Source organism: Psammomys obesus, unplaced genomic scaffold (genome assembly GCF_907164565.1).
Source record: "Psammomys obesus unplaced genomic scaffold, mPsaObe1.curated_primary_1811, whole genome shotgun sequence".
NCBI lineage: Eukaryota > Metazoa > Chordata > Mammalia > Rodentia > Muridae > Psammomys > Psammomys obesus.
In genome coordinates, this window is record NW_026585797.1 from 22873127 (window position 1) to 22900728 (window position 27602).

The following is a 27602-nucleotide window of genomic DNA, read 5'->3' on the forward strand; positions in this document are numbered from 1 at the left end:
GTCACAGATGAACTGTCCTTTCTTCACGGAAAAACATTCCACTCATGATTGGGCAAGTAAATTAATTTAAATTTAGTGGGTTACATGCACAAAGAAGACAGGAACATAGAAGGAAATGTAGAAGGAAAGAGGCACTCATTGAGAATAAGGGTGCTGTAGGGAGGGGGAAGGGAGCTGGGGAAGGGGAATTGAGGGTCAAAATCTTTGAAATTCATTATCTAGAAATACTAAACTGAAGAAGAATCTCTAAAATCTCAATATTTAAGCACTGAGGACAGAAGGTAGGGGTGTGTGTGTGTGTGTGTGTGTGTGTGTGTGTGTGTGTGTGTGCACGCGCGCACGTGCATGTGTGTAAAAGAGGGATGGTACTACTGAATGCTACTTAGCACCTAATCCTTCCAATGAGCAGTTTAGGAATAAAAAGAGAAGAATCAGTCTGATTTCTGTATTCAGTTGACCTGGGTGCAGAGGCCCTTCCTTATATGGCTTACTGCAATGTGAACAGACACTTGTGACCCTGGAGCTGCCCCCTCTCTGAGTGATTGATCAGTGGAGGGCCATCAGCAATCTGCGATGTTTTTTCAAGGCAGTTCTCCAGGGTCAAGTACCATGGTCCCGACTGCCCCGGTGTGATCTGCAGCTACCCATCTGTTGCTTCATCACCAGGAGCAAATAGCATAACTGAGAGCAGAAGGCGGCCCCCCTTCATATTTCTTCTCTGCAGAACAGAACGTCGTCAGCACCAGTCGAGGTTTTCCACCTGCTGTTCCTACAGTGGAGGAAAACTTAAGATTTAGTAGGTATATTTTTGTTTATGAATTGTAGCTGTGCACAGCTTTTACTCCAAAAGGAATGAGTTTATGTGGAGCCACATACAAATGACCATGGCTTGGGAACATGGACTCGGTTTGCCCTGAGTGACACACCCAGTGTAGTATAGAAGTGATTCTCTCCCCCCCCCTTCTCTCTTTGTCGTAGAAGAAAAGATGGTCATGAATCCATGTATGCCCACAGGTCACTGCAAAGCAGGAACTGCCTGGCAGGGGTCTTAGATGTTGATGACTTTTTCAGCAAGAATGTTCGTATAACCTAGTGGTGTGCTAGTCACTTAATTATCTGACCAAATTCCCAAGGCATATGTTATGTCTAATAGTCAATATCATGGTAAATCCCAATAAAGGGGCTGCCAAGAAATGACTATTAAGGAACCTCAAGATAATTTTGGCTCTGGATCTCTAATCCTCTAATCTCCCCAATCCTAAAACTTTAATGAGCTCATGGATTCTCCATGGTAGGAATCACTGTCAGAGAACTCTAGAGAACCACACTTTGACAACTCTGTTTTATTTTTAAGATGGTGAGGCTGGGCTGGAACTCACTACGGAGACCAAGCTGGCCTTACACTCAGATATCCACCTGCCGCTGCCTCCTGTGTACTAGGACTAAAGGTGTGTGCCACTACATGGCCAGGGACATTTTTCTCTTAAATACTGTATTTCAGGAACATGTGTTTGGGGAATCGCATGTCATAGAAGCCTGTGTTGACTCTGAAATAATCAATAGGGATATGTTATGGTAGAATTTGCTCAGGATCTATGTTAGGACTGGAGATGAAACTTAATGGTAGAGCAGCTAGTCTAGCATATGCAACCCCCCTTTTTCCCCCCCTACCTTTCCCCTTGCCTCTTCCCCTCACCAACCCTCCCTCCCAGTGAAACAGGATAAAAGGTGTCCTGTGTGGATGTGCTATAAGATTGAAATTTATTTCTCCCTCAGTTTATCTCATTGCCTTTTTGTATTCCATGTGGCTGCAGGATGTATAATATTCTCAGTGTATCTCTGGATAAAATCTTTTCACAATTTTAATGCAATTGTAGACTAATGTATACTTTCCTTTTCTGGCATCTGAAACCTTTCATATTAAGTTGTTTCTGCCTTACCTCTCCATGATTTTCATAGTTGTTATTCAGAAGTGTTTTGGGGCCCCTGACAGTATCATGTTCTTTTATGCAGACATTAACTTTCTTTGCCTTTTTTTTTTTTCCTGTTTTCAGTCTTATTTTTATTTTTTTGAACTATCACTTTTTATGCATTACTTTTCTTCTTTTCTCAGGAAGAAGGGTCAAGACTTAGGAAAAGGTTTTGGAGAATATTTAAGTTGCAATGGAAGAGGAGATGCTTAGAAAAAGGATAGCACATTTCTAAGATCTGGGATTGGACTTATTGGGAGAGATACTTGCATTTCTTTCCTTGGTACATCCTTCCTTCCTTAGGTGAAACTTAGTGAAGCTGACTCAGTGACTGCAGTCTTTTCTTTTGGTTTCTTTAGGATTTTGATCACCTTGTTATCACATGTATCTTTGTGTTTCATTCACCAGCCTGGAGTTATTATTATAATTGCATTCTATTTCTTACCCTCCCCACTTTTTCTTCACTTCACTAATCCTTAATAATTTGGACCTAGAAACTCCTAGAAAAAACATTACAAGAGTAATTGTAAGAATGTTCTAGAGCAGGTTTTGTAAATTTGCTTCCTATATGGTGAATAGGATTGTGTAACTCTTGGATTAGAACTTATTGTAAAGTAGAAATTGATTCATATTCAAGGATCATTTTTATTATGCAAGTCAAGCTGATCAGTTAATGATTTCACGATCCTTATGACTCATTTCTGATAAAATGTTGACATGAAGCTTTTACCTACTTATTTCGTGTAGCTCTTCCTCCTGTTACTGTTAATCAGAATGCTAGAGTCTAAAATTAACCATATCTATGAAGGGCAACAATTACAGCCATTTGTCTTCCAAATGTGTCAATGTGATTTCTACTCATAGTTTAAATTTATATACAGAGGGTGGCCAGATCCCATGTAAAGGGTAATGGGGACCCTGAAGGCATACACTGCAAAGTTGTAACTCTTTTTCGGTTTATGATAGCAAATTCTATTTGTGAGAAAACCTTTTTCTTTATGATGTAAAGATGCATTTCCTAGCAAACTACTTTTATGGGTTTTAAATGAATAAAATAAAATTTAAATTAAATTAATTTTAAATGAAAAGTATATCATCTTTCATGAAAGCCTATGTAACACAGTCATTTTAAGCATCTTTAAAAGACGATACATATTCCATCTGTTGGGCTTTGAGTTAGAGTGAAGGATTACTGTAGTCCTACGAGAGACTTGAGAATACCCGCAATATGTTCTGCTTTGGAGAAAGGTTTTGGGTTTGTGGTTTTCTCTGTCCTTTACAATTTTGTCTTTGATGCAGCTGCTCTCTGTTATTGTTAAGACTGTCTTTCACCACTATCCAAATTGACAAACTTTTGATAAGGAGAGTGAGAGGAATTTAATGGCTTGAAGTTTACCCCCTGTTAGTGTTATTGCTTACCTGAGAACGTTTCTCCACACAGATCTCCATGGTAACTAAACAAATAAGACACTTGAAAGGAGGCAGGTTATTGGTTTTTCTCATTAAAGCCACTGCTAGATTTTCATTAGTTGTAATCCATTTTCTTTCAAGATTAGACGTACAGGCCACTTCTTATTTTCCTGACTTGAGTGAACTGAATAAGTTGACTTGTGTGTCCCCTTTGTAGATGGCCTAAGAAGCAAATATAATCTTTTTTTTTTTTTTTTTTTTTTTTTTTTTTTGTTTTGTTTTGTTTTGTTTTGGGCTGCACAGTCACAACTGAAAGTAAAGCCAGGGAAGCTGAGAGGTAGTCAATGTAAGGGGGAAAGGCTACTTGGACCCTAAAAACTCAGGTTGTTAATCAAAGCCTAAGCCTGAGCTTGGTCACAGACCATCCATTTATGCTTCAGTTTCCCTCCCTTTAAAACCAGGCTGTGTTTGAGAATAATCTCAATAATCTACAGAAAAGCCTAGCCCAGACCTCAAGCATTATTTAGATCCTGGTAAGCTTTTTGTATTTTATTTGCTATAGTAGACATCATAGGCACCTTTATATTTGTTTGTTTGGTTGTTGTTGTCATTGTTTGCTTTTCTCTAGACATGGTGTAGAGAAAAACAACCCTGTGTAACCCTGACTGTCCTTGAACTGGCTCTGTAGACCAGGCTGGCCTTGAACTCACGGAACTTCACCCACTTCTACCTCCCAACCACTGCGATTAAAGATTGCACCGCCACTGCCCAGCTCTTAGACATCTTTTAAGTCAAGCGGTTGATAAGGTTGAAATATGAACTTCCCAGTTTTGAACTTGCCTTGCAAAGAGAGTTTCCGAACTTCTTACTCCTTTTCCAGTAAAGCTGTCAGCCATGTTTACATGGTAGCTCTATAAACTGAAGAAAAGCCTCATCATGTATACCTTTAAAGTGATTTATAACTTCAGCTTTCCTTCTGGGGCTCCGATAACGAGAGTGTGCTGAGGTTTCTGTTTGTATTGAATTTTTAAAGGGAGTAGTGTTCAACAGGGGTGTCATTGACAATTAAGATCATGCTAATTGCATGTTTCATCCTAGCACTTGCTTCTTTAATGCTTTTCTTACATGAAGAAAAAGTGGCTAGACTGTAACCATGATCTTTGCTTCCCTTTCTAGGTGGCTGCACCTTTGACGATGGGCCAGGGGCCTGCGACTACCACCAGGATTTATACGATGACTTTGAGTGGGTCCATGTCGGTGCGCAGGAACCCCATTACCTGCCCCCTGAAATGCCTCAAGGTGAGATGCATTCTCCTAACTCAGCGTTCGGGGAACTGTTTCAGAATAAACAAGATTTTCTCACTTCATATGTAACAATAACAATTTGTTATATTAAGCTCATTTTTGGGTCTATTTGGTCACATCTAAAAATCTTAAGATATTCTTTACTCTCCCCTCTCAATGCTCTATAACCCCTCCTCTATACCTAAAGAGTTCTTATTACATCTTTCTTTTGGCTTAGCAAAAAAAAAAAAAAAAGTAATTTTCTAAACATTAGCCACTTTTTTCTGTTTTTTGATTTTTTTTTGGTTCCATATATAAGAGGTCAAAATGACAAAGTAAAATTAGCAAAAAGGAAAAACCAAGAACAAACAAAAATTGTAGAAAAATACATTACCATGAGATTCAATGATTTGGCAAATCTGTGATCATATTTCACAGGTGTGATGTAGTTAGACTGTAAGCAAAGGCTTGCTCAACTTTGACCAGGAGATGAACGGTGTCATTCTCCCACAGAACATAAGTATATCAATTGCTCTGTAGAGAGATGCCTTGGAGACAAAATTACTAAGTGGAGATATTTTCTGAGTAGATATTGTAGAAATAGGGCATAGACCTGTTTTTTATTCACCTAGAACTTGTTATGGGTATTGACTTTTTATTTTATAAGGTGGTATAGTTTCTGATTGCTCAAGACAGGTCATCATCTTTCTGTGATTTGTGAAAAGCACGTCAAATAGCATACTAGAATATACTTTTGACTTAATACAACATGAGACTAATTATTCTTTCAGTGCTACATAGTAATTTGGAACTAATTCTAAGATGTGTTCAGTGAGAACCTGATTAATTATAAAAATCAGAAACATAAACATAAAATTTAAATCATTGTAGATAAGAGAACAGGTGATATCTAGAAAGAAGCAAATAATTATATATAAATCATGTATGTATGAAAGATAATATCCTTTCATTATGATATAAATCATATAGCTAATGTTTACTTTCTACCAGTAATTCCTTTTGAATTAACATTTTAGTATTTTATTACAGTTACATAAAAATAGCTCAAATTGATTTCTCTACAAATTCAGAGTGACCTTCATAATTGACCATGAGTTGCAGATATCACCACTGGAAGTGCAAATATCAATTCTGGTTATTGATTAAAAAGCCTTGCTAGTTAACATGGTTCATAAACACAAAAAAGAGAAAGCATTTATGATAATCAGCAGAAAATGCCAAGCACTCAAACCAAATAAAATCAAATCCAAACTATAGATATTTAAATGAGAATTGTAAATGAATAAAGTGAGTACATTCCTAGGAAATATTTTGTATAGTTCTATTCTGTGATGGATGCCAGGATGAAGTCTGCTTTTTATTCTGAATTGTAGCTTTCCCTGGCTGAGCAGGCAAATGGCTCCTTTGAGGCTAGACTAAGGCATAGTTTTATTTCTGGAGGATTCCATCGATGGCCAGTCTTCAGCTGACACCCATGATTTCTTGCACTTGACCCTGACACTAACTTCATTTGTGTATTGGTTTGTAGTCTTTCACAGGTACATAAATTATTATTCTGGTTCATTTTGATGAAAGAAACCTCTTTATGTTTTCACTTGAGTATTCTCAGTGGTATATTTAGATGAAATTTTTCATGTAATATTAAAAAGGTGGGCCAAATGCACACATTTTGACTGTTTATCATCAGAGAATAATCAGAAAGACGTTGATTTATGGAAATGTTGCCATTACTAATTGCTATTGATGGTGGGTAATGAGTGCTGAAGAGAACGTTCAGATGACCTTGTTGGCTCACCTTTTACACAATTACTTAATCATCGGTTACAGTGAGGATGATATGCGCAGAAAATGAAAGTGTTTCAAATTCAGCCATATCCCTCAATTAATAGCACATTAAATAATTAATCATGCAAAGAAGGGAAAAGGTCATGGACACTATTTTTATTTATTTATTTTTATGTTTTGCAGAATGTCTTTCTGTTTAGTGTGAGTAGAAGGGAGAGAAGTATTTGTGTGTATTCCTGTTTTATTTACCTGTTTTATATGCACATGGGTCCACCTGCACACGTGTGTGTCTGCATGTGGGGACAAGATGACAATCTTGGGTGCTGTTCTTAGGGACTTAGGGCCTATCTGTCTTGGAGTTTTAGACAGCATCTCCAATTGGCCTGGAGGTTGCCCAAGTTGCTTATCTGGTTGATCAATGGGTCCTCCTGTCTCACCTTCTCCAGTTTGGATTATGAAGCTTTAAGTGCCTCAGTCACATTTAGCATCTTCCTTCCTTCCTTCCTTCCTTCCTTCCTTCCTTCCTTCCTTCCTTCCTTCCTCCCTCCCTCCCCTCCCCTCCCTCCCCTACCTCCCTCCTTCCTTCCTGTTTAGTCTTTGCTGTGGGAACTGGAAGCAAGGTTCTCATACTTGAATGGCGAGAACTTTACTAACTAGATTATCTTCCTAGCCCTACTTAGTTCACTTCACATGGTATTCTTTTTTTATTTTCCTTCTGATATTCTTTTAAAGAGTTGACTGAGCATTAATCTGTGCATATATTGGCAAAAAGGACACATGAGACTAACTTTTCATGACTTGTTTTGGAGAGTTGCCTCAGCTGTTAAGAGTACTTGTTCTTTTAGAAGACTGGTGTCCCAGCCCCAGCAAACATAGCTTCCTGGGGATCTGATGCCCTCTTCTGACTTCCATGGGTACCAGGCATGTACATGGTACATAAACATATATGTATGCAAAACAGTCGCATACGTAAAATAAATAAATTTATTAAAAAATTTAATGACCGATAATTTCTCTTTTCACACAGATAGATAGTCCTGCTCAGTAAACTTTGTTTACTGAAAACACATAAATAGAAGCAAAACAGCTAAGCAATTTAAAGCATCCTGGCCTCCTGTCATGGAGAATTTGTTTGTCTGTCTGAAGCAGATACAACATTGAACCTCTGCAATACTTGGACATTGTTAATTATTGACTTTTTATTGGCCTTTAGAGGGTTAAAAAAAAGGAAATGGTGAATAAACAGTTTGGAATACTGAAGGGAGAATAAAGAAAACAAGGAAATAACTTCTCTTAAGAAATCTGCTACATTAGTGACTGCTTGCCACATTCCAGAGCAGTTCTTAGCCTGTTAGATAACAATAATGACAACAAAAAGGACCATTAAATGTTTGAAAATAGCCTGCAGAAGAAGGAATGCTTCCTAAATGAGTCCTGTAGGCAAAAGCTGTATGAAAACTGGAGCAGCTACTCATCAATGAAATGCCAGGTAAAGCTGTAATGAGAAACCGCTGCTCCCCGTGACACCAGTTGTCTCCCCAGGACAACAGGTGTCTCCAAGAACAATGTAGAACAAGAGGAAGCTTCTCAGGCTACCGTAGACTCTAAATCTGCATAGCCTAGTTATACAGCCTAATGGGCAGCAAATCCATTCTTGCATGGAAGCCCAGAGGAACTGAGCACATGTGTGCATTTAAAGAACATATGAATGTATGCACTATCAACGTTCTTGATAGTTCCCAGATGAGAACAGCCTGAATTTCAAAGCTTGGGAGTGGCTTCATATAATGAAATAAATATCACAACACAATGTCCATGAACTGACTCGTGCTGTAAGTAGCAATATTGATGGGCTTCACAAATATCATCACGGAATGAAATCAGACACAAGAGTCAGTATTGTGTTTGAGCTCCATAACATTTAAAGGTTGGCAAGCTGATTGATGAGTTAGAAGTCTGCATGGCAGTGCTTTCAGGAGGGCGTTGGGAGGAGGCATGAAGGAGATACTTGGATGCCAGATGCCCTGGTTATTGATGTGATGGTGAGTTGTGTATTTTTCTGTCCGTGTCTTCTAAGTTATTAAAGGATGACAAGTAAGTAAGACTAGTGTTCACAAGCTTACTATTGCAAAACTAGAATAATGATTATAATGTTGTGGGTTAGCAAAAGAGATACATTACAGAAGTCCTCAAATGGTATCAAACTTCCATTTTTTTCTACACTTCATCTCACCCCATTTCATCTTTGGAATTATATTAGGTGATTGATTGCTTGACCAGTTAAACATTGTTCAAAATCTTACCCATTTTTCCTGATCTACATGTGAATACCTGATGAGTGAGGAGCGTCCTGTCTGGTGTGGAACTCTGCCTTTGCCCTCATAGAGCTACAATAGTCCCTAGCTTTACTTTGTACATACATCAGTTGATGATATTCTCAGATTTTCAATTTTATCATATATTTTTTTCCTCACTGACCCATAATATCATCATGCACAAAAAGCATGCTGAAAAACTTTCAGTTTCTAAAGACATCATTTTATTTTCTAAAATTTTATTCTAAAATCATTTTATTTTCTAAAACACAACGCTTAGTAGTTTTGTTCAAAGGGCTGGGGATATGCCTCAGTGGGTCAAAATGCTTGCTGTGAAAGCGTGAGGACCCAAGTCCCCGCTACTTACATAGAAAGTCAGGCATGACTTTATGTGTCTTTTACTCCAGAATTGTGGGTGGAGACCTGCCCAGTGTCTGTCGCTGGCCTCTCAGCCCAGCTGACATAGTGAGTGTCGAGTTCAGTGGGAGACCCCCGTCTCATTGAAATAAGGCAGCGTGTGATAGAAGGTAAAACTCAGGCTTCTGGCCAGGCAGCCCCATCCTCCAGCACACCGTACGAACACACCACACGGAAAATAACTAAAAGAATTTGTCCATGACTTGGGGAAGTTTTTCTCTCTTCTTACAGGGAGATATTGAATACAAATTTTTGTTTCCTACACATTGTAATGAGAGGTTTCAGCATGACCAGAAGATTGTAATTTATTCAGTCAACTTTTGCACTTGTAAGTGCTATCATCTATTTTTGATAGGTTTAAATGACAGTTGTTTTCAGGGGAGGATCGGCGCGTTCTCTGCCTTGCCTGTCAGACTTGCCAGTGGTCCGCACAGAAACCTGTTATATCAGTGTAGAAGACAAACCACAGAGCATGCGTGTGATGGACAGAACTGGAGATTGTTCTTTGATCTAACACGCATTTATGTCTGTGATCTTGATTGTCAAATATTCTTTGATGCTTATGACCGCATGAAACAAATTCATTTGCCCATTTGACTATCTGTTCTGTTCTAGATGTGAGAGTGAGAGATGTGACTGACATGTCAATACATTTGCCTTTCACTGAAATTGTAACTGCTTTTTCTTTTGAACATGTTTCTCTGAAATGATTAATTGAATTTTTCTTTAGAGTCTCTAGAGTGCCTCTTTGACAGTATTTAAAATTATGAGTACATTAGAGTCCACCTTTAACTTTCTTCTTTCTACTACTCATAATATAAATCACTGCATGGAGTTTTTAATTTAGCTTGCATATACTGTATGTTATTAAAAATAAAACCTCTATTTCAGATTAACCAGAAGATTGAAGGAGAAAACCATTCCTCTGTCTTGTAAAACTTAGTGAGGTGTGATTCAGAAATTTATAACCTTAAAATTTAGGAAACATGAAATTATACAGGAGACGAGGAGATGGGAACAGTGCTAAGAAATGAGCCTTTATATTAACTTGTTGCTTTTAAAACCGTGTCTTTGTTTTTTTTATATTTTAAAAAGGTTTTATTAGTCAGGTTTTTAAAACAATGCTTTCATTCTTATTCTGAGAGCTTCAAGCTGCTTGCATATTCAACAGGAACATGCTCATGAGTCACTGGGTTTGGTACTTCTGCTAGGATGATGTAGTGAAAATGGAAACTTTGATGCCTACAATTTAATACGTACGACAGCATTTATAGGGAACTTACATTCTGTACTTAATGACCCTAGTCTGTCAACACTCTAGTTTTATCAAGGCGGCTACTATGAGGAACACTTAGTGACCTAAGGGTCTAAGGTAAAGGTTAAAACTGGTTTTTCAAATTCAAACCCTTTCATACATTCACCTCTGAGTCAAGATCCCTGGGAAACTAGGAAACTCTGTGTTTGTATGTGTTTTGTGTGTGTGTGTTTGTGTGTGTGTGTGTGTATGTAGCTGTGTAATGGTATGTGTGTGAAGGTCGGAGGGTCCAAGGATAGCCTTGGGTGTGCATGTTTTGATTGAAACTGATTATCTCTCCTGTTTTGTTATGTTCATTAGTCTAGTTGGACCATGTACTTGTAGTATTTTGAATCTCTCTTCACCTATCTTGCCAGAGAGGTCTTGGGATTGTAGCTGTGACCTATGACGTCCAGGTTTATGTTGGTCTGGAGATTCAAACTGTAGTCTCAATACTTTCATGACAAATCTCTACTCACTGAACCATCGCCCATGATGTATATGCATTTTTTTGTTTTGTTTTTTTCGAGATGGGGTTTCTCTGTGTAGCCTTGGCTGTCCTGGATGTGCTTCGTAGACCAGGCTGGTCTCAAACTAACAGCAATCTGCCTGCCTCTGCCTCCCAGACTGCTGGGATCACAGGGCATGAGCCACCAGGCCTGGCTCTTATGTGCATTTTTTAAAAAATAATTTATTCAATTTTATTTTATGTGCATTAGTGTGAAGGTGTCAGACCCCTTGGAATTGGCATTACAGCCAGTTGTGAGCTGCCATGTGGGTGCTGGGAATTGAACCCACACCTTTTAGAAGAGCAGACAGTGCTCTTAACCACTGAGCCATCTCTCCAGCCCCTTACATGCATTTTTAATCCTCCTAAGAGGCCCTATAAAATCTGTGCTATTGAGATGAGTAGAGGATACTGGACTTGCTTACAAGGAAAGATCTGTAACTCACACAGTACCCCCTTGCTCCTGTTTCATTAGAGCCTAACTGACACATTTTCTTGACTCCAGCAAAGGTATTTAAGTACACTGTGTAGTGTTACTTATTTAATCTACCATGATTTTCTACTACTGTAGAAATAAAAATAAAACGCTGCTTGTTTTTAGAACGTTCAAGCTTCAAGTGACTGTTACTCTTCAAGGGAAATACCCTGTAAGACTCACGGAGTCTGGAAGGGCTCCTGAGCTCCGGAGCTTCCTCCCGAGATGCTTGTCCTTTGGGCTGAGGTTCTGTTCTTTCATTTACCTTTATGTTAATTTTAGTTCTTTGATGAACACTGGTCGTCTGTTGGTCTAAACAGCCTTTAGAAACACATACTTTCCGCTGTATCATCAGATCCTGTGTGCCAGGAGAAGAAACCCAGGGTCTCACTGAGGAAATCTGAGAAAAATCAGCATTTAAAAATAATTTTAAGGCTTTGTTTAAAGTGGTGTATTTTAGGACAAGAGTTATGGGCTACATCTGAGCAAGGGGTCTAGGTCTTCTCCGTGCATGGTCCTTGGGTGATGCATCAGTCTCTGCAGGACCCCCTGGGCTCAGAGTTTTGGCTTTATTGGTCACCTTGTGGAGATCCTGTCCCCTCCAGGTCCTTCTATTCCCCCAATCTTCCATAATATTCCCTGCACTCTCCCCAAAGTTTGGCTGAGAATCTGATTATCTGCTTTGATCCCTTGCTGGGTGGAGTCTTTCAGAGAACATCTGTGGTAAGCTACTGTCCTGTTCCCTCTCTTCAGCCACTTCTGGTATCTATTCTGTTTGCCCTTCTGAATGAGAATTAAGCATCCTCCCTAGGGTCCTCCTTGTTATTTAGCTTCTTTAGGTTTCTGGATTGTAGTATGCTCTTCCTGTATTATATGGCTAATATCGACTTATAAGTGATGTACCTGATATGTAGCTCAGACTTTATGTGGGATTCCCTAGGAAGGGAGCAGGGGCTGTCACTGACATGGACTCTGATGCATGCTCTTTGATCACTTTCCCCTGGTAGGGCGGCCTAGCCAGGCCACAGAGGAGGAGGATGCAGGCAATCCTAGTAAGACTTGATAGGCTGGGGTCAGATGGTAGGGGAGGAGGACTTCCCCTCTCTGTGTACTAGGAGGGATGGTGGGGAAGAAAGTGGGAGGATAGGCCTGGAAGGAGATGAGAGAGCAGGTTACAATTGGGATGTTAAGTGAATAAATTATAAAAAATAAATTAAAAAGTTATTATTCTTGGATCAAAAAAGAAAAAGAATCATGAGCTTATTTCAATATGCTCTTCAAAACCGTGTCATCATTAGGTCTTTTTTGGTGTTTTTGCCTTGATTGCAGACAGGATAGTTTACCACATTCGAGTTGTGTATTAAAAACAACAAAGAGTTGGAAGCCAGTACAAGGTGAGGGAGTGAAAGCTGATATGGAGCGCTTGAAGGGTAAGCCACCAAGGAGCGGCTTCTTTTTAATGCAAAGACTATTACCCTTATGGACATAAATGCAGCATGAAGAATGTCTAAATTACAGAGAACAGAAGTGGCATGCTGAGACTGGACTTTTTCCCTGCTATTTCAGGCACATGGTGTATCTAACTTAGATATGTTCCAATATATCTCACAGGGGAAAAGCGAGCAGCTAAGTATTAAAAGACAGAGAGAAAAAGAATTATATTGGTGTCACAAGAAGAGAGTGTCTAACCTCCTACATGAATTACAGATAAGAATAAGAGTCATTTTCAAAGTCCATGCGGCCATCTTTAACATGTACCTTAAAATCAATACATAGTCCAGAGAAACAAAATTACTTTCCCTGGGATGAAGGTGGTGAGAAGCTGTAGTTATGACCTTATATTCTACCTTTCTAAAAATAAACTTGTCTCCTGATGCTGCTGTGTATCTGAGGTTGAGAGCATATTGGCTCCCAAACACAGGAAGGACCACATGGGAATGAAAAAGGCCTCAAAGGAACAAAAGACGAATAACTACAATAGCGATTTTGTAAAACTCTGTATGAAATCAACGCTGTCAGCATAGCACGATGCAAAATCTGTTCATAGGCTAGATAGATTATATCCAGTGTGCTCTACTCTCATGGAATACTGTTGGCCTTCAAACCTAATTCCAGCTGAGAGCATGATCACATGTTTTAAAGGGCTCTCTCCTCTTTCCTAAAGAGGAAATTATTGACCGAGAAGCATTTCTCAAGAAAATCTCTGTGTTTTGTGCGCTGAGAGCCCATGGCAACTGAGAGAGGTCTACAAGACCGTTACCTCTTCACTTAGCCACGTAAGAGGACGCTGACGGCTTTTTGAAGGGCCATGCGAAGCACCTTCAATAGCAGAGTTTCAGAGAGTGCACTAATTTTGCTTATGGGTTTCTTGGCTTCCCACCGCGTTCTTCAGTACTTGCTTATTAAGTATGAAACAGAGTTGGCAGTTGTGTGTATGTGTGTGCGTGTGATGTGTGGATGCGCACACGCCCGTGTGTGTGCATGAGTGCCTGCAGGTGCGTGTCTGTAGATTGCCAGAAGTCAATGGTTTCTCTTGGTCCCTTACCCTCCTATGTGTGCTGTTTTTTTCGTTTTGTTTTGTTTTTTTTTTGGTTTGTCTACGTTTCTTTTATGTGGATGAGCGTTTTGCTGCATGTATGCGGGTGCACCACGTGTATACATGTTGCGCATGGAGGCCAGAAGAGGCCCAGCTGGCCTTGCGCGTGGTTGTGAGCTTTCGCGTGGGTGGTGGGCAACGAGCCTGGGTTCTCGGAAAGAGTAGCAAGTGCTTTTAATTGTGGCGCCGTCTCTCCAGCCTCATCCTGTTAGATTTTTGAGAGAGTGTTTTTCTGTGCCCAGAGCTCACTAGCTTGGCAAGGCTAGCTGGCCAGCAAACCGCAGACACCCTTCACCCTTTCTTTATTCCTCAGCATGGGGGGGGGGGATTGTAAGAGCCTCTAAAGGCTTTTTTACTTAGGTTTGGGGCTGTTGAAATTGGATCTTCGTGTTTTTGTGGCAAGCCCTCTACCATCTGAGTCATATCCCCAGCCGCGGGGAGGGCAGATTGATACTCAAGAACTCTGTTTTGAGTGCGTTTGTATACATCCTGTATGAGTCTCTTTCTATCCGCCGATTTACCAGGTTCTCTGTAGTCTAATTGCCCCTGTTTGTATCTCCTGTTTGAGTGTTCGCCAATCAGCATTAAAAGGAGAATGAGCTCCTCACTGCTGACTTTCCAGCTAGATCCGTGTTCTTGCCTTTGTGGAGTCCAGGCTGAACGCAGTGCCTCGTTACCTTAATGCCCATAGCTGGACAGAGGTTATTGGAGCAGTGGTGGTAGTGGGGCGCTGATAGAGAAGGAGCAGGGGACTGTAATGGCGCCATGGCAGGACGGATCTGCAATTTCCAAACCTGTCATTCCAATCCTTCAAACAAACAAGCAAACCTGGTGATTTTTTTTTTAAGACAGTAATAAAACAGATTGAAAACTTCATGCCTACTTCAAATACTTCACCCACATAATTTCTGAGTGTGAAAGTGTCCTAGCTCATAAAAATGACTTCTCCACTTGCCAGGAATCAGCCTGTGTTAGAGTCGCTTGGGTTAGGATTCTGAGTTAGATGAGGCACTCATCTTCTTCCTGGTGGCTGTAAGGGCTTTGATTGTGGGTATTGATTGATTCCGTACATGAGGGCTGTTTCTGTCCCTACGGCAGGCTTATCATTCCCATTTTGGTCAGAATGTAATACTCAACAAAATGCAAACAGTTCAGTTGCACAGTTGACTTACGTTCGTGACGAGGAGAAGGCCAACTCTTATGGTACTTGTTCTTTTAAACCCCTCGTCAATAATACTTTTTGAAAAACAAAACAAAATTTGAGTTAAAAGTATGAAATTTTTTTTAATTTTTCAAGGGTTGCTTTACAAAGTCAGTGTTTTATTAAAGATTAATGACAAAAATAGCAAAAACCATTTAAAGAAAACTGGAATCAGCATTTACTATATACGAGGCCCTGATATGTTGCACTTGGCTGTGTGCTAAGCTTTCAGATACACTGATGCATGCATGCATGCATGCAACACACACATACACACATGCACACACACAGAGGTGATGTTCCAAAAAAGATTATGTGCCCAGGTTCACTTTGTCAGTTCCTGAGGTTATATTTACGTCATGGTTAGCTCTTGGGTTTGGGACCCGCAGGATGTCAGCTCTCTGGGAATTGAACACATTGAACTTGTCTAACCTGAAGCCCTTCTTCCTGCATAGCTCTTAGAGGAGTACTGAGTGATGGCAACAATAGTGGATGTAATATTTTAGCATTCTGGTTTATTCAGGTAAGCAAAGGAGTCTTTGTGGCCATCTGGGGTACCTTAAATATGACAACTTAAGAAAGCTATATAAGAAAAGATACATAATTAGGCTGTGGACCGTCAACATTCCAACATCTAGAGAATTTTATCTATTGAATTTTGAATGTCATCTTGCAAAGAAGACTGGAGAGCGGCTGCAGGGCTTAGCCAGTTGACTTAGCACACTGGCCAAAGGGTGCAAGGACCTGGTAGAAGAAAAGGCATTGTGTGTGTGTGTGTGTGTGGCGGGGTGCAGGCAGGAGAAGGAGAAGAAAGAATTATCGAAGTTAATGTAACCAGGATAAAAGCTTTTGAAGAAAACCCATTGCTTCTCTTTGGAACTCAGCTTTGTAGATGTGATATCTCAAAGCCAATACATTTCTTTCTTAAAACTTTTTTTTTCTTTTTTTCTCACACTTTCATACACTGGTCAGGTTTCATCTTTCTCTAAATTTCTCTCATATTGTAAAGCAGAGTCTTCTTTGGATGGTAAAGGTGCTCGATTTTCCTTGCATTTGCATCTTCCTTGGTTTAAAGGAATCCCTGAAAGTCAGAGGTTCTGGTGCACGTGCTAACAGCAGTGAGTTGTCCTACTATTGTATCACTAGTATTTTTGCTGTACCTCATTTCTGCTGTCCACCGCTGCACTGCGCTCTCATCCCCAATCTTCTAAATGGAAAAAAAAATGAAATGTGTTATATTTCTAAGAAAAATGAAAGCGTGTAACTAGAATATAGCATCCATGATAAAAATGATAGGTAGCTTGGTCTTGTCTTGGAAAGAAGCAGTCCTCGCCTCAAAGGGATAAAAGACATGGTATATTTTGGTGCAAGCATGAGCGACCATGGCCCGGGGAACACATTTAGGTCTCTTGAAAGATAATGTTTCAACGTGGAAGCCGGCTTATGGAGTTTTATAGGAGCAGCACAAAGAGAATTATGTATGAAGACTTTTAAAAAGTACCTTGTTGGAGACCTCTGAGAAGCGAGTTCCTGCAAGATGGGGAATCTCTCCTACAGGTCTCAGATGCTACTGATAACAGCTTTGGGGCTGGTGAAAGCTGCTGGTCCGATAAATGATCTCACAAGGTTTTTATGTATTCGTCACGGGACATTAGTCCCGTGACATAGCGGTGGGCAAGAAATGGCTATTGAGGGCTCCCAGACTAGTCCGAGCTAGAGTCTAATGAGGGTGTGGATCCACAGCATTGCAGTCTCTCCACACTTCTCATCCGTCATTCAATCTTTGCAGACACTGCCTCTTCCCAGTACTTCTCATCCACAGCCCAAGGCTTAGGATATTTCCCCTGATAAAGAGTTGCAATTTTTTTTTTCAAGATTGCTTTCTGTGAAAGCTTGATGACAATTTAAGAAAGTGGTCTTGGGATTTTTTAAATGTTACTGGGTATTGGTTCTCATCATGCCAGGAGGACAGGAGAGTGACTGCAGGGGTTAGGCATTTGCTTTAGGCACTCCGAATGACATTGGTGGGCATTATGTAACACATATATTCTTTTTGTCGTCATTCAACATTTCAAAATACTGATGGTACTTGGATATTATTTCTTATGTTTCCTTTTTTCCTCGCCTTTTTTTTTTTTTGGGCTGGGGAATGAACACTGACTTTTGTGGCTCTTTTTATTTATTTATTTTTTAACTTAACACTGAGTAACATAACTGGGCTCTTGTTAGCTGTGTTTGAGTGCTACTAACAATATCAAGAGTAAAGTAAAGCTGGGCATGGTGGTGCACAACTTTAATCCCAGTACTCCGAGGCAGAGGCAGACAGATCTCGCAATTCGAGGCCAGCCAGGTCTACAGGGCAAGTACTACTATTAACTTTTGTTCAATCTGATAATGATAAATAAATAGTTGTGTGTGTTTTACTAAATAACTATTGAATGAATAACTCAAGATCTTTAAAATGTGAATGAGCCTTTGTCAGCTAACCCCCCCCCCCCCGCCCATAACATATATTGGTTAATTTGGAATTGGGATTTATTTGAATGTTAAAATATTGAATGTCAATATCATAAAAGAAAAACTGAGTACTTTAGGTCAGGGTTTTGATTTAATAGAGTGCAGTATAATCACGGTGGGAGATTATACCATTACCCCAGTGCTTGCATTTCTGCATTTTCTACCTGCTACTTGCCATTTTATCTTATATCTTCTGTTTTACTGTGGTTTGCAAAGGTCTGGTTGTGCCTGTGACACCTTGTCATAGAAGAGTCAAACCACTGATTTTGATCACTATAGTTGGATTTTTCCTCCCAGGGAAATTTATTACCAATGAAAATACCAACAAGATTCATTTTTAGCTGGGTACCATTGCCCTTTTAATCTTTTACTCTGTTTTAAAATCGCTGAAGACAAGCCAGTCTTGTCTTCCGTGACAAGTCACATTTGCTCTTGGCTGCTGAAGGTGTGTTTCTCTCTAGTCATGATCATACAGCTTTCTTGTTACTCTTCATGTGCAGCCCAGACGTTTTCTTACTTAACCAATAACAGTGGTCCAAAGTTGCATGGGAATTTTAGCTCTATGTATCTGTGTGGGAACTAGACCCCCAAAAGAATAAAAAAAAAAAAATCATTAGAGTGGACTGAATAAGGAGAAACAAGCGCTGCCTTGAAGCATTCCCCTGTCCATTTGTAGCACCACATATTACGTATGTCTGGAAACGTGGCATGCTGTAATTGAGGACATGTCTCTGTGCTTGCTGCCCAGTTTTGATGGTTAAAATTCCCAATACAAAGTTATCAAAAAAGTCATTTAATAGTAGTACTAGGGAAAAGCCTTAACCTACTGATATAAACCTACCACAACTAAGAGATAATTCTGAGACTATTGCTGGTCTTTTCTTTACTAAAATAATAATGTGTAAATAAGCTGAAAGAGAAACTAGATTAACCCACATTTGAGTCCAGATTCTGTTTGGGATTTTCTAAAATTTAATTTTATTTATATATATATTTATTATAATTTATTCACTTTGTGTCCCCACTGCAGCCCCTCCCCTGTCTCTTCCCAGTCCCACCCACCCTCCCTCTTCTCCCCCTATGCCCTTTCCCTAGTCCCCTAACAGGGGAGGTCCTCCTCCCCTCCTAGCTTACCTATCTGACCCTAGCTTATTGTTTGGGATTTTATCAAGACATTTATAAACTTTCTGAGCTTCTACTTTGCCATAAGTAAAATAGAAATAGTATGGCTCATATTTGCTTTCTCATTGTTTTGGCAGCAATAAAATCAAATACTTTTGCAGCATCTGTCAGTGTCTGGTGTGCAGTTGTTTTGTAATAAACCTTATTCACCTTTTCCCTTTGGCACCAAGGTGACATGGCTGGCTAGTAATCTCATTGATCGGTAAGAAATTGATATCAATTCCTTTCATTTATTTTAGCACAGAACAACACACTTAACCGTTATACTTTTTCAGTGGACCATTAGGAATTATTTTATATCTAATTCAGACATTATCCTTCCATGTGATCTCGGCAATGTATAGACACGTTTCACAAAGACTCCTAATGATGCCTGAAGATAACTTTTGAAAATGAGGTTGTAGCTTAGTTTGGGTCACTGAATCTCTTCATGAACACTGAACACTTTTCCCCCTTATGATCTATAATCCTTGTATTCTGCTCATCTATTTTTCTGTTGTCATTTGTCCATGCAATTAAAGATGGTGCCTTTCTATAGTCTCCCTTATAACTCTTTCATTTCATTCCTCCTATTTCTGAAACTTCTACACACATCTAGAGTTTAAAGAATCCAGAGACTTTTATTCATTTTCAAAAAAGTATTTAAGGAGCTTTTCTCTTTCAAGAATAATGTTTGTAGTTTTTCTCTTTCTTTCTGTTATTAAGTAACTTTTTGATGTTCTGCATCCCTCTGATCAAAGCACCATTTGCTGAATGGAGTTAGGAAATTTCGTTCCTTCTTGCTCATCTGTATTATTCTTGGGAAAACTTGAATAAATTGCTTTGAGCTTCATTGCACTTATCATTTTTTTTGTTACTCATTGTTTGTTTGTTCTGAGTAATGTCCAGTTTAAAACAAACAACGACACAAACATTACATGTTCCATACTGAACATTACTTAAAAGCAGAATAAGCTCCGAGGCATTTGTTGTCCCCTGAAGTGAACACCATAGAAGAATAAAGTTTTTACTCCTACTCTAGCCAACCAATGTTAGGGAGCAATGCAGAACAAACCTTCAATTTCAAAACACATGAATGTGCGTATTCTGGAAAGGGTTTGTATTCCTGGAAATACCAGGTCTTCCTTCAATGCCATGTGGAAGAAATAAAGATCTTGTGACACACACCTAAGTGTTTCTTACTTTTTAGTTCCCAGCATTACATTTACTTATTTACTTTGTGTGTATGCATGTGAATGGTGTCAGGATAAATTGGGAGTTGTTTTCTCCTTCCACCATGTGGGTCTCAAGGATGAAAGCCAAGTCATAAGGCCTAGGGTAACATACTTTTACCCACCAGCTGTTTTTCAGAATCCAGACTCCAATTTGGGTTTCTGGCATTAATAATAAATAATAAATAATAAATGGCTTAAAGGACAAGAACTAAAGTTTTCCCCTCCTAATGTTAAGTTAAAAACCATGAATTAAATTTTTTTTTTTTTAACTTTATTGGTTTTTCCCAACATGGTTTCACTGTGTAATAGCCTTGACTATCCTGGAACTAGTCTGTAGACCAGGCTGGCCTTGAACTCACAGAGATTCACCTGACTCCTTGTTCCTGCCTTCCTGCCTTCCCAACTGCTGGAGTCAAGATATGTACCACAACTGCCAGGCAAAAACCATTGCATTTTCATTTGGCCTTTGTTTCTCAGAATGTATTTGTAAGGACTACAATGGCTCCAAACAAACTGCCTCAGTCAAAATGGGTTTTAATAATCCAAGGAAGTAACAGATGGCACCGTGATGTCTTATTGGGTCTTACTAATCATGTCAAAGACAAGAGTGACCATACACCTCATGGTACTCCATTATGTAACACCTGACTTGTGGTTTTTTTAATCTCAGGTGCTCAGATTGCAAGGACAGAGCATAGCAGATAGCAGGAAGAAAGCATGAAGTGACCTTCATATGTGATGGTAACTGGCTCAAATAGGATTTTACCAGGTTTTGTAAGGAAGTCAATAGAATGCTTAGTTAGAAACCAGAGAGAGTAATAGGAGCAGACTGGAGAAAATGAAGATCCAAACAATTGGTCCATAATTAGCTTCTGCATTGTATTCCTTGTTAACCCTAGAGTGCTTAGAATATCACCTTACTGGGATAGACGGTCAGTTGTCCTAAAAAGCCTCCTGTAGTTTGACTTTGAAGGTCATGTAAACAATACATTGCTGTGTTATATTATTTCCAATCTCATGTGAACTTTGTAACACTCTTATTTGGAAATCTTGAGGGTAATCTTGTACAGGTAAAAACACCATTTTTAGAAGGAGATTACACAAAATTCTTCTCTGGAAGAGTTTCTCCAAATTTATTCAACCAACATGAAACTTTTTGTACATTTTTAGGAAAAGGTAGGAAACAAGCACCAAGCACCCAATATTTTGCATGTACGTGAATGATAATTGTTCTATGGTCTGATCCTGTATTCTGACTGTAAGATATTTTTCTCAGTATTTCTTCATTGTATGTTTTCAGTAGAAAATGTTAAGCTCATTTTATTTCTATCTTAAAGCTAAAGCTAAAACACATATGGTAATGAAAGGAATCATAGCTCATGAAAATCACACACCAATCTTATAACCAAGAGAGTTTACCCTTTGAATCTAGATGTTTTATTGCTTCTATGAGGAACTATCCATATATATATATATATCTATATATATATATATATATGTGTGTGTGTGTGTGTGTGTGTGTGTATGCCTATACATTTATGTATTGTATATACAGTATATATATATTCATATATATATGTATGTTTAGTCATGAAACAATATTATTATGGCATATTTTATTTTTTATGTCATAATTTTATATTGTAACAAATATCCAGAAATTTTATAGTTCATATTAATTAATTTTGGCAAGGTTCGTTCAATTAGAGCTACCCAGTCTTGTTCACACTTGGGCCTAGGTTTTATTTACTTGTGTGTGTTCTCTTGACTATATAAGTGTGATACTTTTTTTTTTTTAATGTGCAGATAAAAGCACCTACTTTGTGTTAATTCAGTACAGCTTTTGCTTTAACGTGTGTGGCTCATTTTTATCCTTTTGTAAACGCCTGAGACGTTGTAGAACTTATTTGTGCTGTGCTTTCGCTAACCTTGTTTGTAGATTGAATCGGAAGCACTATCCTTAGTCTGTGCAGAACAGAAAAAGAAGCGCTCCCCCTCAATGTTAGGGAAGGAAGAGTTTGAAATATAACCTGCTTTATGTGCTTGTAACAGTTCTGAAGTTGATTAAAGCCTCTAAACTGAATGTACATCCCATGTAGTCTGTGGCTCTCAGTTTATTCCACCTTATTTCATCTTATTAGGACCTTTTATGTTAATTAATTAGGACCTTCCATATTAATTAGTGCTTCTCCCCCTCGTTTATTTTGCAGTTAAGTAAATTTTTTTTAGGCCAAGGAAGCTATGATATTGGTTCTTAGCCTCTGTTTCCCCATCCCCTCTTGCTTCAGTAAAATTAATTACTTTCATTCCTCTTTTAACTTTACTTAATATTTTAAACAACGAATCAAAATAATATGATGTAGATAGTTTAGGCAGTTATAATTTTCTGTTTCTTTTCAACTTTCTTATTCAGTGAGAAGATATTTGTTTATTACATTCTTTATGTAGCATGCTTTCTCCGAGCCATCTGGAGATAGAGGCATGTCCAAACCAACCAGACTTCCATATCTTGGAGAAGACAGGCAAACAACACAAAGAAACAAACAACAGCAACAAACCCCATTAAATAGCAATAGCAAAATCCCAGTGGTTTAAGTAAAATATGTAGGCTTTTCTAAGAAACATGAAAAAATGAATGATTTCAAAGACGTGAAGCCTCCATGCAGGGATCTATGGGGAAGTACCTTCCTGGCAGACCAGCAGGAAGTCTTTGAAGGAGCAAATACCTGGCACCTAGGAACATTCAGGAGAGCATTTGGTCTATGGAGACATTTTAGTAAGAGGTAATAAATGGCATAGTAATGGATGGCTCACTGTCTTACGGGGTCCTCACCAGTACTTATTAAAATCGTCAGCAGCTGAGTGACATGATTTGACTTGTATCCTGGCAGGATCACAACTACAGGGTATGGAGAAGAAACATTGGGAAGGAGAAGAGGTGAAGCAAGGAAGACTATTTAGACCACAAGAAAAAACAAACAAACAAACAAACAAACAAACATAACAACAACAAAGCAATTGTACTTATTGATGACTACAGTTTATTTTATGTAGTCCCAGCACTTGGAAGGATTCATTAATTATGGCGTGAGGATTGATACGGTCAGGGAAAATGTTTAGAGTACAGGAGTGAGATTTTAAAGATGGTAAGCTTGAAATCAAATCTGATATTCAGAGATGAGGACAATGTATACTTGGGTATTATGTGTAGAGTCGTAATTGAAACTATGAGACTGATGAGATTTCAGTGGTACATAGAAACCATAACTTTCAATTGAATGAAGTCTGTATTTTGGAATCAAAGTTGAAAAGACGAATATAAGAGAAGCTAAACAGAAATATCCTGGTGTAAAGGAATTTTAATTGAGAACATGGCTGCTCTGGCAAGAGATCACATCCACAGACCTTTTAGGTCTGTGTGATCTGGCTGGGATAAAAACACACCTTTAATCCAGGATGCTGAAGCAAACAGATCTGAGTTCAAGGCCAGCCTAGTATAGTGCTAGTTGAGATCCAGGCAAGGTAGTATATACCTTTAATCCCAAACAACGAAGATAAAGTTAGTTTGTAGAAGGAAGCACTCATGTTTGAAAGTGGTGTCTAATTGAGTGACAGGAAATGTGACAAATCAGAAAAAGAGCTGACAGAACAGAATATGCCCAACTCTCACTAGAAGAGAGAGAAAAAGGGAAGCTACTTAAGGAACAATACAGACAGGACTGGAAGATGATTTTACCAGGAAAGTAATATATATACAGGTTGCAGAGAGAGAACTCAGGTGAAGACCGAATGAACCAGAGAATGATGAGCCAGAGGATTAGAAAAGATCACTTGAGTTAGTTGAAGCCAAACAGAGCAACTCAGAGAAAAGCCGGTTTGAGTAAGTTAGCTGGGAGAGGAGTTTGAGCCAGAACAGCTAAGTTGAATCTGCCAGCCATGAGATCAATAAGAACAAGAAAGAATGAGCTTATTATGAAGTAGTGTCAGAGGCTGAAAATATTCTAGATCTAGGTTAGATTGTATGGAGGCTAGAAGCTTCCAGGATTAGGCCTCGGTTAGCTGATGGAGGTGATAAGCTTCCAAGACAACAATTGTAATAGGCGTAGTAGTTCCTTTTACAGCCTGGACCATGAGAAGAATATTTACATGTTGATAAATATGCAAACAAATGATACAGATGACCTTACACTAGAACAGATTCATTAAACATCTGTCTTATCTACTTTTTATCTTTATCAATAAAAGAAAAATAATATCAATTGATGTATAAAATGAGGATTAAATTATGTGCTAGAGAAGAAAGAATATTAGAGGCTGGGGATTGCATTGCATATTTATGAAGGATTTTCTGTTTCTAATGTATGTAAAATGGAACATATTTGTAAATTTATATACACAATAATCATATATAGAATAGGAAAAGAAAAAAATAACTGTGTCTAGCACTGAGACTATGGTTACCCAGAATCCAGCAACAATCGATCGTAAAGCAGAAATTACCAGTGAGCACTAAGAGCAAGTATCAGAGAGTTTCAGTTTTAAACCACTGCACATAGAAAAACTTTTTTTTTTTTAAACTGCTTTTCAATGTCCTCTTCTTTGGCAATGTAAAATTAGTGTACTGTCTTAGTCACTGTTCTATGAACAGTGTGAAGAGACACCATGACCAAGGCAATTCTTATAAAAGAAAGCATTTAATTGAGGACTTGCTCACTGTTTCAGAGTTTCAGTCCATTATCCTCACATCGCGGTGGGGACATGAGCTGGAGAAGTAGCTTACTAAGAGCTGGAGAAGTAGCTTACTAAGAGCTACATTGTGACCCCTAAGTTAAGAGAGAGATTTTGGCCTTGGGATGGGCTTTTGAAACCTCAAAGCCCACCTCCCACTGACACACTTTCTCTAACAAGGCCACACCTCATAATACTGTTAATCCTTTCAAATAGTGCCAACCTCTGATGAAGAAACATTTAAATATATGAGCCTATTGCGGCCATTCTTAGTCAAACCACCCCAGACACTGTGTGTAGTGTGAAAGATAATTTCAAACAATCTTTATGCATTTCGTAAGGTAATGATAGAAAGCAGATTTTCAAAGTTCACAAATCCCATCATAGAATACCTAGGATTCTTTATAATAGATCAGCGTTCCAGCCCCAGAAACTTCTGTGTAATTGTTTTGAATTAGAGCTGGAACATTAGCAACTTAACGTCCCTCAGGTGACTGCTATGAGTAACTACTGCCAAACATCATAGTCATGGAAGCAGAGGCTGTGCATGCCTTTGTTGTGTATGTGTGCACATGGATAAGTTTTATGCAAACTGCTTACAGCACTTTGTCTTGCAACAAGCTACCTTGTTTTTGTATGTACATTTATTGACTATACAGGAAGGCCTGACTGACATATATGGTTTATACCTCAAAACGCACATTTATAGAGCTTTGCAAGAAATAGACTTCAAGACCTAAGCCTTGCAGTTATATTAAAGTATGTGAAATGATATCAATAAAGCAACAGGAGAATTCTAGGGATAAGTTTAATTTGTTGACCACCAGTATCACCACAAAGCCATTGGTAGTAAATTGGAGGTGTCATAGGTGTTAAAGTCACAGTGTGATGTTTCTAGCATTTGATCACATTTCTGTCTTGTGATTATCTTCAACATTTGTTTCTAGCTTTTACAGTGCCTGATGCATCTGAGCATTATTATAACAGACACACTATTGCTCTTATAACTGAAGTCTTCTTATTTCTGCTGTTTCAATTCTAAGTGTTTGTTGAAAATTAAGCATGAAGAGTGTTGAAAAACTTTTGGGCATTGGCTCCCGAACATCTCTGTGTTGGTCCTAGAAGTTAGATGTGTTCCTGAGAGGCAGGTTGGGGTTGAATCTGTATCTAAGGAATGGTCATTCTCACTAGTCATTCAGGATCACTGGAGTATGATATATGGACACTTAAAAAACAGACAGAACTGATCTAAAAGTGTCATCTGGTTTCAGTCCCTTAAAATCAGCCAGGAGAGACCAGCTACAGATAATCTGTTGGTCTTAGATTTCTAGCTCATTTTCCAGCTTTGACATTTATTGTCAAAGACAATCGATTGAGGTATAAAACACATCAAATGCACCCTGTTCATCTAATCAAGAAGTAGCAAAAGAGAACTATGCCCCCTTTCCTTACTAACCTTTCTCTCCTACCTAGTGTTAGGAGGGTGGAAGGGATTAGGAGGGCTAAGAGGTGAAGAAAGAAGAAAGAAAGAGGCTTAAGGAACCCTAAATAAAATAGAGTTTAACAAATACTATCTACACAGTCCTTTGTTAAACTACTAGAAACTTCTTGCAAAGCTGTTCTTAGAAAACCCTTTGTAGGAACTTAGAACTTTTATAGTCAAACTTGGCTATAAAATAAAAAGACTTCAGTTCAGGCCACAGAAGACCACTATAGATCCATGGGAAAGAGGTGCTGACTAGACAAGACCCAAAGTAACAGGAACAAGTCACTGACAACTAGGCATGTTGTGTGTGCCAGCATTCTGATTCTCACAACCTGGGGGAGAAAAGAACAAGGTCTTGTTTTCTTCAGATTAGCAGATTTGCTTGCTTTTCAGGAAGGAACATGATGGTGGTTATACAGGTGAATGAGTGCTAGGAGGTCTCAGTGGCCCAGTTCAACTTCCCAACCTTAGTGGTTAAACCTGATGTTTTAGCCAAGAACTACTGAAGACTCAGTGAATTTCAAGATGTTCACATTTATAATTATCTATCTGTCTATCTGTCTGTCTATCTACCATCTATAATGTATATCATCTGTCAATCATCTGTCTATCATCAATGTATCTATCCATCCATGTACTTACCTAGTTATTTATTGGTAGGAAGTCATGTAGGGTTGTGCATGCTTGTAGTGCTAGCAACTGGAAAGCCAGGAACAGGAGGATCAGAAGTTCTAAACTAGCCTTAGCTGCAATTGCTAGGTTCAAGATCAGCATATGCTACATGAGACCCTGCCCTGAACAAAAACAAGCCAACAATTACTAGAATGTATAGCACTGTAGATATACAGCAAGCTCTCAGTTGGCTAAAGTATTTTCCAGTACAAGTGTTTTTCATGTGGTGGATATTGAAGTCTCCCTTTATTTTATTTTCACTAACTCTGAATTATAGCACAGATAGTGTCTAAAATGATTAAGTTCAGAAAAGCAAAGAAATGATTAGGCAGGGTACTAATTATAAAAGGAAATAATTGACAAAATAAAGCTAGTGTTATTGAGGTTATATTTGATGGGTGGTGGGGGTGGGACAGTGTGGGAGAGCCGGTCCCTTACAGCTCATGGACAAATCCCAGTATTTGTGGTTTTTTTTTTTTTGTTTTTTTTTTTTGTTTTTTTTTTCAGTTTCAGTTCCCTGTGTTGTC

At 38.7% G+C, this 27602-nt stretch overlaps 1 protein-coding gene across 6 annotated transcripts in view; it reads left to right on the plus strand.

The window, feature by feature from the left end:
- The window catches only part of Ptprk (protein tyrosine phosphatase receptor type K), a 519217-nt gene that overhangs the window by 118940 nt on the left and 372675 nt on the right, over positions 1-27602 (plus strand). For all 6 annotated transcript variants that reach the window (XM_055599324.1, XM_055599319.1, XM_055599321.1 and 3 more), the window contains exon 2: positions 4557-4679. In XM_055599324.1, the coding sequence (XP_055455299.1) occupies positions 4557-4679 (123 nt within the window). The remainder of the gene's footprint in view (positions 1-4556; positions 4680-27602) is intronic.